Below are 16136 nucleotides of genomic sequence, written 5' to 3'. Positions count from 1 at the left end.
ACAAGCTATCTATAGCTTGTTTCCTGGTGTGAAGAGGCTACTCCTTGTAGATAGTTAAGGTACTCTTAACAAAAACCAAGTTCTACATGCAGTGGTGACAATCCTTTTTTTTTTTTTTTTTTTTTCCCTGAGAAGCAACCCTTCTATAAAAGTTCCTTCAAGATACAATTATTAAATTCCCTTTTTTGTTTCTTTTATTTTTTTAAAAATTAGTGATGGAATGTTGTTTTACACAATTACAAGGTAACATGGGTATAATTCCACCCCATTCCCACCACGAGTTCTGTGTCCTCATTCCAATGGAAACTGCAATAGTTCTCCCAAGGTCACAGATTTTGGCTGATTATTATTTCTATAACTATATTTATATTTGTTTGCCCATTTTTTCTATGATTCTGCCTTCTCTTTCTTTATAAATCACACCTACACCTATTACTACTTTCTAGTGTCCCTCTACCCCCTGCCACCCGTTCTCTCTCCGGGTCCTGATGAAATTGGTGTTCAGTGTCCTCTGGTCATGTCCCCCTAACATTTCTTACTTTAAAAAAAATATTGGTCTTTTCTGGCTCTGCTTAGCTGACCTTTTTGAATAGTCCTGGTGTTCTCACCTGCATTTGATTTTCTCTCTTCACTGTGGTTTGATTGTAGACAGTTTGGTCAGTTGGCCCTGGATGTGCTGGAGAAGGCGTTCAAGCAGAATGAGAGGATGGCCATGAAGCTGCTTACCTACGAGCTCAGGAACTGGAGCAACTCCACCTGCCTCAAGCTGGCTGTGTCTGGGGGCGTGCGACCCTTTGTTTCACACACCTGTACCCAGATGCTGCTGACTGACATGTGGATGGGACGGCTGAAAATGAGGAAAAACTCGTGGCTAAAGGTACTCGTGGCTCTGTAGAGATAGTCTAGCTTTGTATTAGATTACTCAGACAGACTAAAATCCTAGGGCTTCGTCGTTCACTTGTTATAGAAGATTACCTTCAGGAAAGCCAGTGTTTTTAAAATTTTATTAGTGATTTAATGTTGGTTTACAAAATTACAAGGTAACACACTGTTCCCATCACTATTCCCCATTGGAAGCTACAGTTCTTCTCTTAAGGTCACAGATATGAGTTGAGTTGAGTTTTTTTTTTTCCTCCAGGGTTATCACTGGTGTTTGGTGCCTGCACTAGGAATCCACTGCTCCTGTGGCTATATCTTTTTAAATTTTAATAAAGAAGAAATTGAGAAATTGAGAGGGGAGGGGAAGATAGAGAGGGGAGAGAGGGATAGATATCTGCAGACTTGCTTTACCACTTGTGAGGCGATCCCCCTGCAGGTAGGAAGTGGGGACTTAAACTGGGACCCTTGAGTGGGCCCTTGTGCTTCGTACTATGTGCACTTTACCCAGTGCGCCACTGTCCGACCTCTATGGATTGACTGCTATTTCTATAGCTGTGTGTCTGTCTCTGTCTATCTATCATCTATATTTTTGTCCATATTTTTCTATATGCTTTTGCCTTTCATTCTTAAGTCACATATATACCTATTACTACTTCAGATTCAAAGGAGGTCTCGAAACTTTACATCAGGCTCAACCTGATGCTGTTGACTGGCTACGGAAGAAGGGCAAATGCTAGAAGAAGAAGAACTACTTCAGAATGTCTTTCCTTTTTAATTTTTTCCCCAGTTCTCTCTGTGTCCTGATGGAATTGGATTTCAGAGCCCTTTGACCATCTTCATATCATTTCTCCCCCACTGGGAGTATGGACCAAAGTTGTTTTTGGGAAGCAGAAGGTGGGGGGGGGGCTTATGACTTCCGTAATTGCTTCTCTACTGGACATGGGAGTTGGCATGTTGAGCCATACCCCCAACCTGTTTCTACTTTTCTCTAGTGGAGTAGGGCTCTGAAGAGATGAGGTTCCAGACATATTGGGGTTCCAGGGAGTTCAGGATGGAATCACAGTAGCATCTGTGACTTGGTGTTTGAGACTTTTTTTTAATTAGTTGATTACGGTGTATATAGTTGTTGGTACATGTGTAAAATTCCTCAGTTTTCTATAAAACACTTTGACCCCCCAGCTTATATCCTCTTCTACCATCATGCACCAGGACCTGAAAGCCCTGCCTCCCAGAGCCCTTTACTTTGGTGCAATGCACAAAACCCAGTCCGAGTTCTGCTCTGTGTTTGCCTTTCTATTCTTATTTCTCAACTTCTGTCTATGACTGAGACCATCCCATATTCATCCTTCTCTTTCTGGCTTATCTCACTGAACATGATTCATTCAAGCTCTGCTCATGATGAAGTGAAAAAGTGAATTCATTATTCTTAAAAGCTTAGTAATATACCATTGTGTACACATACCACAACTTTCTTAGGCACTCATCTGCTGTTGGATACCTAGTTTGGTTCCAAGTTTGAGCTATTACAAATTGTGCTGCTATGAAAATAGGTATACATAGATTTTTTTTTTGGATGAGTGTGTTTGAATCCTCATAAAAGGAATTACTGGGTCATAGTGTAGGCCCACTTCTAGCTTTCTGAGAGTACCTGTCATAATTTTGATTCTCACAGTTGTATCTGTCCTGTGGAACCTCTGACAACTAAATCTCTCACCACTATGGTTTTTCTGCTAAAATGAAAAAAAGTGGTGATTTCATCTGTTCTATCACAAAGCATTTTTTTGAAGGTGATTAAAAGTTAATAGCATACATCAAACGCATTTATTCATACTACTAGTCGTCTCTAAGTTGTCCTATTCCTTTACAGTTCAGCCTTATACTTCATCTTAAATCATCAGTACAAATTGAGTTGAGAGAAGTTGAAGTATGTTATTCTTAATCATTTAAATGAAATCTTTCGTTTTTATAATCTTACATGGTCTTATACCAGTCTTTCTCTACTTGGGAAAAGTCTAATGAGGACAATTTACATGGTTGGAAATGTGTATTAAATACAAATTTAGTTAGCTGCTAGAGACATTTAACTTTAAAGGCTAAGTCAAACCTTTATATTATAGTCAAGCCTAGAAAGTACAGATGCTTATGAGACAGAATAAATGAGTTGATAAGGTCAAGCATGAGCAATGACAGCTATATAAAACTGCATTTTATGTATCAATTGTTCCTTAGGTTCCTTAGGTATAGGCTATGCCCTCAGTAGAATGACTGTTTTTTAAAAACATATTTTTGGAGGGCGCACTGTAGGAAATTTTTCTTCCCTCCCCCCAAAACCTATCTAGGGTGCTTCACGTACTAGTGCCTTTTAACGAAGCATCTGGAAATAGCAATTGTCTTCTGAACCAATTCTCCTTTGCTCTCTGTCAAATTCAGCCTTGGAGAGGATGCAACAGACATGTGAATGAACATATCTGTTTTTATTTATTTTATCTTAAATAAGATATTTACTAATTTGGCAAGAGGAGAGAGAGACAGAGAGAGAGAGACAGAGAGACTGAATACACACACTAGAGAGGTGCTGAGGATTTCATAAGCCAACTGTTCTATAATGAACAAGAACAAAAGAATATGGAGTCTTTTTTAGGAAATAGGGTAGGAATTGATTAGTGTAATACTATGCTTGTACATGAGAATTATTGACTATAGTGTTTTGAGTAGTAAAGGACTGTATTATTTTGGGTTCTAAAAAAGACAACAGCCACACTACTTGGAGGGGAAGAGAGGACTGAAGCTGGAAGAAAAAGGGGGCAATTATATACAAATGTAGATAGATAGTTGTAGAGAGATGATGGTTGGACCATGTCTGCAACATTAGAACTACGGTTCAACATTAGAATTGCGGCTTGTAATGGAGGGATTGGGGATTCAGGACTCTGGTAATGGTTGGGAACGGTGTAGAATCTTATCCCTGTTGACATGTAATTTTGTAAATATTAAATCAGTAATAAAATTAAAAAAAATAAACAGAAAAAATAAAACAACCACACCCACACAAGTAAGTCCCTATAAGAGCTGAGGAAAAGAAAGTTGAGAGAACCTTCACAGGAGATTCATTTTAAAAACAAGAGTGAAAGTTCATTTGGGTATGAAAAAAAGGGGTGGGGGAGGGATTGGCAAGGATATAACTTCATGCTACATAATCATGTGATCAAGGTTAGTCTTATTTTTGTTGAGTCCCTGAATACCAGTATCTAATTTTAGCTTAAAAGAGGGAGTCTTAATTTTATTTATATATTTTTAATTTTTTTATGTCTTTATTTACTTATTGGATAGAGACAGCCAGAAATTGAGTGAGAAGGGGTTGATAGAGAGGGAGAGAGACAGAGAGACACCTGTAGCCCTGCTTCACCTCTTATGAAGCTTTCCCCCTGCGGGTGGGGACCAGGGGCTAGGACCTGGGTCCTTGTGCACTGTAACGTGTGCGCTCAACCAGGTGCTCCACCACACGTCTCCCAACGAGTAAGCTGATTTTAACCACATTTAGATCTTCTATATTTCTTTAACTTGGAAATCTGTACAAGTTGAACATAAACATTCTTTTGAAAAGACTATAAATCAATTTATGAATGAGAGCAAGATAATGAGAAAACATGGATGTCTGGAAGTATACTCCTTTCTCTTTTTAATTTTTCATATTTTATTTAATTTATTTTTAATGATGGCAGGAAGAGAGAGAGAGAGAGAGAGAGAGAGAGGAACCACAGCACTGCTCCACTCTGGTTTATGGTGGTGCTGGGGCTTGGAACTGGGACCTTAAAGCCTCGGACATGAAAGACTTTTTTGCAGAACCATTAAGCTTTCTCCCTAGCATGGTATACTTCTCTTTTGGCTTTTACTGGCAGAGAAAATACTTGTGAGGGATATGGGAGATATAACTAGCGGAAGGTGATCAGATGGTTTATTTTTATGCATTTGATTCAATAAGATGAATGCATGCTTTGTTTCTTTTTACAGATCATCATAAGTATTCTTTTGCCACCTACCATTTTGACATTGGAGTTTAAAAGCAAAGCTGAGATGTCACACGTCCCCCAATCCCAGGACTTTCAGTTTACATGGTACAGTGATGACCAGAGTTCCAGCAATACTAAAGAAAATGCTTGTATGGTGAGTGCAATCTCACCACCAAATGAGTTATTATGTCATGATTTACACACAAACACATACTTAACCAAAGTTTATAAACATCCCGTTAAGCAAAAATTTCTATTACCACTGTCAGTCAAATGATGGCACCTAGTTCTTGGGTTATACATTTTCTAGTCTTTATTATTTACTTCTGTACTTATTTATTTTTGTCACATCCCTATCCAGCTCTGGTTTATAGTTGGGGGATTAAACCTGGAACCATTATGCTATCTCCCCCACTCTATGCACTGTTTTTAAATTACACAAAATTTCAAGTCAGGCTTTTAGGTTTCTCCTGGTGTAATCACAGTTATGTTAGAGCATGATTAGGTATGGCATGTGTGATGTACCTAATTACCCCCCACATTTGGTTAAACAAAATAGCCCCTATTTCAAAGACCAAAACCCACTCCCCTTCCTCCTATTTTTTTTTTTTTTTTTTTTTTTACCAGAGCACTGCTCAGTTCTGGCTTATGGTAGTGCAGGGTATTGAACCTGGGACCAGGCATGAGATTCTTTTTGCATAACCATTATGCTATCTACCTACTCCCTACCCTTCCTTCTATTATTTCCTTCTTACTTTTTAATACTGGATAGTTCTACATGAGGAATAAACCGGCTGTGAGAAGTTTAATCTCTTTAGCTGCTAGCCCCTTGAAAAGCATGATGTTTGATGGTACTGCCAAAGTAAGAAAGTACAGTGGATTAACTAGGGGAGTAGGGGACCATCCTCATTAGAGGTGTGCTTGCTGGTCAGCACTGGTGGCTGGTGACAGCTTCATGATGGGGTTGCTGTTTGAGGTGTGACTTGAGGATATTGATAGGGGAAACAGCTTTTCAGTAGGGAGGAAGACTGCAAGGCAGGATAGAGAGAAGCAGTACACTTTGTATGGCAAACACTGCATCTCATGTGGTTTGGTTGGAGTCTGGACTAAGAAACATTTAACAGGGAGCAACTATTTGCAGGTGTGGCTGGGGTAGTAGAGTGAAGCCAGATCAGGGAGACTTGTGTATATGTTCTTTCTTTCTTTCTTTCTTTCTTTCTTTCTTTCTTTCTTTCTTTCTTTCTTTCTCTTTCTTTCTTTCTTTCTTTCTTTCTTTCTTTCTTTTTTTTTAAATTTGTTCTGTTTTGCCTCCAGGGTTATTTCTGGGTCTTGGTGCTGGCATTACAAATCCACTACTCCTGGAGGCTATTCCCCACTCCCCCTTTTTTTATTGGGTACGAAAGGGAGAAATTGAGAGAGGAGGGGAAGATAGAGAGGGGGCGAGAAAGGTAGACACCTGCAGACCTGCTTCACCTCTTGTGTAGTGATTCCCTGCAGGTGGGGAGTGGGGACTCGAACCGGGATCCTTGCTCTTCATATTGTGTGCACTTGACCTGGTACGCTACCACCTGATCTCCCTTGTGTATATCCTTTAAGGAATGTGGGTTATATGCTGTAGAAAATGAATAGTCAGTGAAGATACATGGCCAACACAGAAAGGTGATACGACCATTAAGAAAATGATTGACATTATGCCTCCAGCATATCGAGTGATATAATAGGAAGACTGACTGGAAATAAGGAGCATCTAGGCAAGCTTAGCTATTCAGGTGAGAATTGCAGCCAGGGCTAGTAATCATGGGCAATAAAGAAAAAGCCCATTCAGGGGCTGGACAGTGATGCACCCAGTTGAGCACACATGCATGTTACAGTGTTCAAGAACCCCAGTTCAAACCCCTGGTCCCCACCTGCAGAGCCAGTAACATTTACAAATGGTGAAGTTGTGCTGTAGGTCTCTCTCTTCCCCTCCCTCTCTCTTCCTATATTCTCCATTTCTGTCTCTATTCAAAATACATAAATGATATGTACAGTATGTAATTAATTATATATGATATATATGAGATACATCTACTATAATACAGATAATAACTTTTAGAGAAAGCAACCAGAGCACTACTCTGCCATTTTATGTACTACTGGGGATTGAGGTATCACGAGTCTTCACACATGTAAGGAATTCACTTTACTGCTGATTCACTTCTCTAATCCTGCAAAAACAGATTTTAAGCAAAGAATCAAAGAGGAATTAAGCATGGAACACGGGTGAGAAGAAGATAGCAAGTATAGCCCGGGAGGTGGCACAGTGCATAAAGCATGAGGCCCTGACTTCAGTTCCCCGGGAGGTGGCACAGTGCATAAAGCATGAGGTCCTGAGTTCAGTTCCCCGGGAGGTGGCACAGTGCATAAAGCATGAGGCCCTGACTTCAGTTCCCCGGGAGGTGGCACAGTGCATAAAGCATGAGGCCCTGACTTCAGTTCCCCGGGAGGTGGCACAGTGCATAAAGCATGAGGCCCTGACTTCAGTTCCCCGGGAGGTGGCACAGTGCATAAAGCATGAGGCCCTGACTTCAGTTCCCCGGGAGGTGGCACAGTGCATAAAGCATGAGGCCCTGAGTTCAGTTCCCCGGGAGGTGGCACAGTGCATAAAGCATGAGGCCCTGACTTCAGTTCCCCGGGAGGTGGCACAGTGCATAAAGCATGAGGCCCTGACTTCAGTTCCCCGGGAGGTGGCACAGTGCATAAAGCATGAGGCCCTGACTTCAGTTCCCCGGGAGGTGGCACAGTGCATAAAGCATGAGGCCCTGAGTTCAGTTCCCCGGGAGGTGGCACAGTGCATAAAGCATGAGGCCCTGAGTTCAGTTCCCCGGGAGGTGGCACAGTGCATAAAGCATGAGGCCCTGACTTCAGTTCCCCGGGAGGTGGCACAGTGCATAAAGCATGAGGCCCTGAGTTCAGTTCCCCGGGAGGTGGCACAGTGCATAAAGCGTGAGGCCCTGAGTTCAGTTCCCCAGCAGCAAATGTACCAGAGGGATGTCTGCTTGATTCTCTCCTGTCTTTCTCATTAATTAATAAATAAAATCTTAAAAAAAAAGAAGATAGTAAGAGTTAAAACAAGAACATCAGGAAGGAACATAGGAATGACAAGTTTTAAGGGGGAAAGATGAATTTAGTCTTAGACTTGCTTGCTAAATCACAATGAAAAACATTTCAGAAAAGTAATCTTTGTTATCAGAGCAGCCATGTGGGACAGAGGGCTGGACATAGTAGAGAGGCATGAGTTAGTGCTTTATGGTCCATGCCAACCTGTCAAGAGTAATTGTGGAGCTAAGGAAGCACTCATAGCTAAAAAAAATAAAAATACAAAAGAGCAGTTACTTAGTAATGAGATCTTAAAGTGTTTTCTGAAGTGGTTATGATGTCATTAAAGTCATAATAAATGATGACTTATATGATTGTTCTCAACTATTTAAGTTGTAGATTGGTTCGGACTTCTTAGGATCCAGAACAGTTCTTACCCTTTTAAGTCACAACTCTGATTTCACTGCCAAATGATTATAAATAACAGAGCAGTCAACCAGGAAAAGAGAGAACCCATCTAGTTGCCCAAGGCCTCAAAAATCACATTCTTTCCTACGACTGTGTGGACAATTAAAGGAAAATTTGATTTAGTTCTTGACTTGCAATCTCTTGCTAGTCTTGTAGGTTTGAAGCTTGAGAGAAATTATTTGTGCATAGAATGAAGAAATATACTATTGGGCCAGGTGATGGTGCACCTGGTTGAGTACGCATTACAGTGCACAATAGCCTGGGTTCAAGCTTCTGGTCCCCACCTGCATGGACCCCAGCTTCATGAGTGGTGAAGCAGGGCTGCAGGTGTCTCTATGTCTCTCTCTCTCTCTATTGCCCCCTCCCCTCTCAAATTCTCTCTGTCTCTGTTCAATAATAAATAAATAAATAAATAAGAAATGTACTAGTGAGAGGCATTAGATAACATGCTTATTCACCTCTTTTAATATTATTTTTTAAATTGTGAAGTTGATGTATTAAAATCTCACAGAAATCTCTATCTAAAGGTCATCTCTTTTTTGATTTTTTTCATCATCCTGATATTCTATTTTCTCAAAAGTCTGACAAGATTTTTTTTTTCCACTTGATTTTCTTTGGAAAGACTACTCCTTTGAGTGAAAGTTTTTTTTTTTTTTTTTTTTTTTTACTTTTTACTAAGCACTGCTCAGCTTTGGCTGATGGTGGTCCAGTGGATTGAACCTGAGACTTTGGAGCCTCAGGCATGAGGCTGCATAACCACTATGATATCTACCCCTGTCCACTTATTACTCTTCTATGATAGAGACATAGAGAGACAAAGAGGCTAGAACACCACTTTGCCTGCCACGTGGTGCTAGAGGATGATTCCAGGTCCTTATGAATGCAAACAATGAGCTCTGCCCCTGAACCACTTCCCACTCTACCTCATTTCACTTCTGTCTCTTTCCTTTTTTAAAAGTTTCCTTTCAAAAGATCTTGTTTATGGACACCTGTGTTCCTATATTTATTCGCCCCCTTCCCTGCTACACAGATACTTACCACAAGGGTCAAACCTTTTGGGCTAACATAATTTTGAGAAATTGGTGGACATTTTTTTTCTTTCTTTAGAAAAATTATATTTAAAAAACATCTAGAGCAAATACAATGAATAAAGAATGTAGCTATAGAAAATCCATAAAACTCTGAAGGTTCAGAGAGTCCATAAACTTCTGGTAAAGGATCTTGGCTATAAATGAGTAGAAAAACCATCAAAGCCAGAATCCTTTAAGTAGCCCATGCCAGACTTTCCCTGAACTTGAAAAGCTATATCATCAGTGTATGACTTGTCTGTCTTGTATTATGGAAATAGTTATATCATGTTATTGATTTCACAGAGATTCTGCAAATATCTTTAGTTTTAAAATTGTTGTGACCAAGGATGTTAAACAGAACAGGAACAGAGATCAGTGAGAAGTTATTGGAACTACTTTTAGTTTGGCTAGGTTTGATTCTTGGAGACTCAGTTTACATTTCAGAAATATAACCTGTGCAAAGTGTATACAATTCAAGCAATTTTCTTTCCTTTCAAGATTAAGACTATAAATTTATTATAAATTATCTATTATATTTGCTTAATCATTTTGTAAATGTCAACACTTTTTCATCATAATAAATGATTGCTTATTTTACAGAAAGATCGTGATTTGGAGATGGGTCCTGATGAGAAATCAGATGAAAGTGAGCACTTTGATTTAAAGAGTGGGTTCCAGAGCCTACCATGGACCAGAAAAGTTTATGAATTCTACAATGCTCCAATTGTCAAGTTTTGGTTTTATACGGTTAGTATCATTATTATGATAGTATGCAATATATCTGATAATTAATAACTAGCAACATTGATAATGACAGACCAGATTCTTCATTTTGTCTAAAATATAGACATGTGGTTAAGAAAAAGGGTGTGGGGGGGCAGGTGGTATCACACCTGGTTAAGTGCACACATTACAGTGTGCAAGGACTTGGGCTCAAGACCCTGGGGAATGTTTCACAAGCAGTGAAGTAGAGCTGCAGGTGTCTCTCTGTCTCTTTCTCTCTCTCTCCCTTTCTATCTCTCCCTCCTCTTTCAATTTATCTCTGTCTCTACCCAATAATAAATAAATTAAAATTTAAAAAAGGGCAGGAACTTGAATAAACAAGTGCCTTCTTTCTTGAGTGCATCCTATTTGTCTGGTACAGAGAAACATTTACTGAGAGGTATAAGAAGATAAACAACAGCAAGTATAGAATTAAGTAGTTAATGTGCATTTTTTAAAATTTTGAGTTTTGAGCAAAAGGATCAGCAGTTTGAGGTGTTCTGTGTATTTGTTTGTTTGTTTTTTCCTCAGAGCATTGCTCAGCTCTGGTAGATGGTAGTGCTAGGGATTGAACCAAGGACTTCAGAGAGGAGGAGGGTGAGAGACACCACACACACCACAGCTTCTTGTGGTACTGGGCTCAAACCGGGTTGCTTTAATGGCAGGGCAGACTACCTGCTTTGTGAGTTAGCCTTCTGGTCTAGAGCAACTTCATTTAAATGATGTTTCTAAGGGGTCATCTGTTCTTTATGTAAAACTAAACTTCGCAAAAGACTTGTTGAACTTCAGCAGAGTTCAGAAGGGTATGACAATTAAGGGTAAAGGTTAAAGAAATGTTCTACTGATGTATGATGCATCAGAGCATCACTCTGGCACATGAGATGGTGATCAAACTCGGGACCTCAGGCTTTTTAGTAAGGGCATATTGCTTTATTCACTGTACCACCTTCTGGACTACCTGGGATTTTGCTTCTTCTTCTTCTCCTCCTCCTCCTTCCCCTCCTCCTTCTCCTCCTCCTCCTTCTTCCTCTTTCTCTTATTCTTTAATCTCTTCTTCCTTCTCGTCTTCCTCCTCCTCCTCCTGTTCATGTCCTCTTTCTCCTCCTTCTCCTTTTTGTCCTTCTCCTCCTCTTCCTCCTCTTAATTCTTTGCTTATTAACTTTTTGTTAGTGATTTCATTATTCATTTATAAAATTACAAGGTAATAGGGATACAACTCCACACCATTTCTACCACCAGAGTTCTGGATCCTCAATCCCTTCATTGTAAGCTACAGCAGTTCGTTCAAGGTTGTAGATATGGGCTAACTATTATTTCTACAACTACTTGTCTATATTTGTATATATTTGCCCATTTCCCTCTCATAGTTCTGTCTTCTCTTCCTTCACAAGTCACACCTACATCTATTACTACTTTCAAATGTCCTTCCTTTTCTCTTCTCTCTCTGGGTCCTGATGGAGTTGGAGTTTAGAGCCCTCTAGTCATCTTCCTCTTTCATTTCTCCCCCATTGGGAATATGGATCAAAAGTCATTTTGAGGTGCAGAAGGTGGGTCTTCTGGCTTCTGTAATTGCTTCTCCACTGCACATGGGTGTTGGCAGGTCAATCTATATCCCCACCCTGTTTCTATCTTTCCCTAGTGGGGTAGGGCTCTGGAGAGGTGATGTTCCAGGACACATTGGTAAGGTCAGCTGCCCAGGGAAGTGAGGATGGAATCATGATAGCATCTGCAACTTGGTAGCTGAAAGGCAGCAAGATATAATGCAGGATAAAATGATTAAGAAACAGGAAACAAAACAGTGGAACAAAGAAGATGAGAATAGGGATCTTAGAGTGGAAAGAAGCTAGGAAGTCTATTTTAGGTATGTTCCTAGGGGCCTATGGCTATTTTTGCTTGAGCTTGATAGCTGATATTGAGTTGGATAAAAATATTGTCTGAGAAGATGTTGGTAGAGAAGAGAAAAGGTCTAGAAAGTTGGATTAGGGCAGAGAGTAGCTCCCATCCTTGAAAAATCTATGAGTAGAATTAACTGTTTACTCCATCCATCATCATGACATCCAAGGCCCATATATATTTAAACTTAGCACAGGAGCCTGTGTAACCTCTGAATCTCTGTCGACCTGAGCTTGAAGTTCATGGTCACAGTTGAGAACATTCCAGGATGCACTTATTTCAGGACTAGTCTTAGGTGACAGGGTGGGATGACCCAGCCTCCTTTTGGAGACAGACATTCCCTACCATTGCTGATTTATGGTGAGGGCAAGGTCTTGGGAAGGCCTGCAAGAGAACTTATGCTTATGTTCCTGATGGAAGTGACTAGCGATGGTGGAGAGAGGGATCCATTAGACTGACCTGGAATTTCTATTTATTTATTTATTTAATTTTTCACCAGAGTATTGCTCAGCTCTGATTTATGGTGGCTTGGGGGATTAAACCTGGGACCTCAGAACCTCAGACATGTGAATCCTGTTTGCATAACCATTATGCTATCTCTCCTGCCCTGTCCTGGGATTTTGAATGCATTGCTTGTTATCATTTGAAGTTAAAGGACTATGTTGTTTCATGCATTGCTAGTGACAAAATAAGAACAACAACAACAACAACAATAAAAGCCAACAAAACAGAACAAAAAACACCTTCATAATTTAATAAGTGGGTAATTTAATAAGTGTCATGGATTTCAGTGCATGTGACTAGCCATCCTGTTTCTGGGAATGTGCCTTAAGAAGATAAGGACATTTGATAAGATTAGAAGTGGTTACTCATTATGCATATTTGTATATGTATTTGTTATGGTTTTTCTTTTTTCTTTGAAGAGCCTGGAAATCTAGTTTCAATATATGCAATAGTTTAAACATACATTTGCTGAGTGTCTACTGTGTGTCAGGCAGTGATGAGGGTTCATGATAAGAATATCAATGGCCTAAGAATTCAAAGTTGGACAGTATGTTTCCACTAGCCAGAAAAATTTCAATCAACATAAAATGTTGATTTTTAACATCAGTATCACTTTACTGAGGAAATGTTGATACACAGGTTTGTTATTGTCATGAGGGAATACATTTCCCCAAGATATGTGTCAGTAAAATACATTTAAAATTTTTTTATTATCTTTATTTATTGGATAGAGACAGTCAGAAATCGAGAGGGTAGAGGGAAGATAGAGAGGGAAAGAGAAAGAGAGACACCTGCACCACTGTTTCACCACTAGCAAAGATTTCCCTCTGCAGGTGGAGACCAGGGGCTTGAACCTGGGTCCTTGTGCATTGGAACATGTGCGCTCAACCAGGCACACCACCACCTGTGCCCCACCCCCATTTTTTTTTAAACCAGCCCACTGCTCAGCTCTGGTTTATGGTGGCATAGGGGGTTGAACCTGGGATTTTGGCCTCAGGCATGAGAGTCTCCTTGCATAACCATTATGCTATCGACCCCCTGCCCTATAGCAAAATACAATTCTTAGCAGCAGAAAATGACTTGACTCACTGTATTTGAAAATAATGTCGCTGTTCATCTGGTTTACTTGGTATAGCACTTCCATTTGTTTATTTCTTTATCTATTTAATTATTGTGGGGCTTCACCCTTCCATGCTGACTTTTTAGAGAGACAGAGACAAAGGGAGAGAGGGAAAGACATCGCAGCTAATTCAGCGGGTGTCAAGCTTAAACCTGGGCAATGTGCATCACAAAGTTGCTACATTGTCCAGTTGAGCTATCTTGCTGGTTTGCTTCCTTGTGTTTAGTTTTATTTATTTTTATGTTAATAAGAGAAAGATACAGGGAGAAAGACATAGAAAAACAGAGAGAAAGACCAGGCTGGGTGGGGCTAGATAGCCATGGTTATGAAAAGAGACTCTCATGACTGAGTCCACTGCACCACCATAAGCCAGATCTGATCAGTCAGTCTGGTAAAAATGAACAAGAGAGAGAGAGAGAGAGAGAGAGAGAGAGAGAGAGAGAGAGACACCGAGCTGGAGATTGAATTTGGAATCTCAGAGCCTCAGGCATGAAATTCTTTTGCAGAACCATTATGCTGTCTCTCCAGCTCCCTCCTCCTTCTTCATCTTTTCCTTCTTATTCTTTTTTATTATTTAATTATTTATTTAAGAAAGGAGACATTAATAAAACCATAGGATAGGAGGGGTACAACTCCATACAATTCCCACCACTCGATCTCCATATCCTATGTTTAACGGGGAAGCAGTTACAGAAGCCAGACCTTCCACCTTCTGCAACCACAACGACCCTGGGTCCATGCTCCCAGAGGGCTAGAGAATGGGAAAGCTATCAGGGGAGGGGATGGGATATGGAGATCGGGTGGTGGGAATTGTGTGGAGTTGTACCCTTCCTTCTTATTATTATTATTATTATTATTATTATTATTATTATTATTAATTATACTGAGAGCTCTGCTCAACTCTGGCTGATGGTTGTCCTGGAGACTGAGCTTGGGACATGGAACTTTCAGGCATGAAAACCTTTTGCAGAAACATGATGCTGTCTCTCAGCCTTTGATTCCTTGTGTTTAAATGAAAGGGAAGGCTTCATCTTGCTGATAGCCTGGGAAGGTGCATGCTGGGATGTTCAAAGTTCTGGAAATCCTAGCCAGGGATCAGCTGGATGAGACAGTGCTCTCTTCCATTTAAAAAACAGTGATCTTCAATCCTGTCACTCACTCCTAGGCTGGAAAACCCTGGGTTCTTTCTCCTAGATCCTCAGCAATCAGAGGTGGTTCTAGTCTGATTTTCATATTCATGGATATGCTTTTGCTGGGCTCTCTGTGCCTACTTAGTGCCTTCTTGTGTGAAGACTATCTCTCGTAACCAACAAATGTGTCTCCCCGCAGATGGCATACCTGGCGTTCCTCATGCTCTTCACTTACACTGTCTTGGTGGAGATGCAGCCACAGCCCAGCCTGCAAGAGTGGCTCGTCATCATTTACATCTTCACCAACGCCATTGAGAAAGTCAGGGAGGTGAGTTTTTTTTTTTTTTTCTTTCTCCCTTTGCCTTCTCCCTATCACTATGAGAGATGTTCTGGGCAGATCAAGTATGTCAGTGAGGGGCTGGGCTGTGGTACACCTGGTTGAGGGCACACATTACAGTGTGTAAGGAACTGAGATCAAGGGGCCAGGTAGTGGCACACCTGGCTAAGTGCTCACATTCCAGTGCACAGAGACCTGGGATCAAGCCCCTAGTTCCCCACCTGCAGAATGCTTCACAAGTAGTGAAGCAGGGCTGCAGGTGTCTCTGTCTCTTTCCCTTTCTATCTCCCCTATCAATTTCTCTCTGTCTCTATCTAGTAAATAAATAAATAAATAAAATATTAAAAAAAAAACCTTTAAGAGAAAGCACCTGAGGTCAAGTCCTTGCTCCTGAGACACGGGGGGTGGGGAAAGCTTCATAAATGGGGAAGCAGGGTTGCAGGTCTCTCTCTCTCTCTCTCTCCCCCCTTCCCTTTCTCCTTCACTCTTCAATTTCTCTCTGTCTCTGTCCAAAATAAATAAACAAATAAATGAATAAATAAATAAAGGGTGTGGGTGAAACAGGCAATGGAAATTCTGATTTACATTCTACAGAGAGAATAGTTTGGAGAAAAATCTCAGTTTTCATCCTTTATTTTTGCCAAGTACATTTTGTTGCTCTGATAGCAGTTATTTTCTGAGAAGGTATGCTAGTGTGTTTATCAGTCCCAGAGTCATGTTATCTAATGATAATTAGACTCTCCAACTGTTTGATTTCCCACAGGTGTATTTATTTATTTGAGTTATATTAGTAGCCTGGTATAATTCTACCAGTTTCTCCTCACATAAGTGGCTAAAGTTGTACAGTATGTTAATAAATTATTTGAAGCTTTGGAAAGATTATGT

General features: G+C 40.3%; 1 protein-coding gene across 1 annotated transcript in view; it reads left to right on the top strand.

Moving 5' to 3' along the window:
* TRPM6 (transient receptor potential cation channel subfamily M member 6) overlaps positions 1 to 16136 on the top strand; it is a 146818-nt gene that overhangs the window by 127085 nt on the left and 3597 nt on the right. The window contains exons 19-22 of the mRNA XM_060199294.1: positions 649 to 877; positions 4891 to 5043; positions 10106 to 10252; positions 15114 to 15242. Of these exons, the coding sequence (XP_060055277.1) occupies positions 649 to 877; positions 4891 to 5043; positions 10106 to 10252; positions 15114 to 15242 (658 nt within the window). The remainder of the gene's footprint in view (positions 1 to 648; positions 878 to 4890; positions 5044 to 10105; positions 10253 to 15113; positions 15243 to 16136) is intronic.

Source organism: Erinaceus europaeus, chromosome 10, assembly GCF_950295315.1.
Source record: "Erinaceus europaeus chromosome 10, mEriEur2.1, whole genome shotgun sequence".
In the NCBI taxonomy this organism is placed as follows: Eukaryota; Metazoa; Chordata; class Mammalia; order Eulipotyphla; family Erinaceidae; genus Erinaceus; species Erinaceus europaeus.
This window is presented reverse-complemented; position numbering and strand designations above follow the sequence as displayed.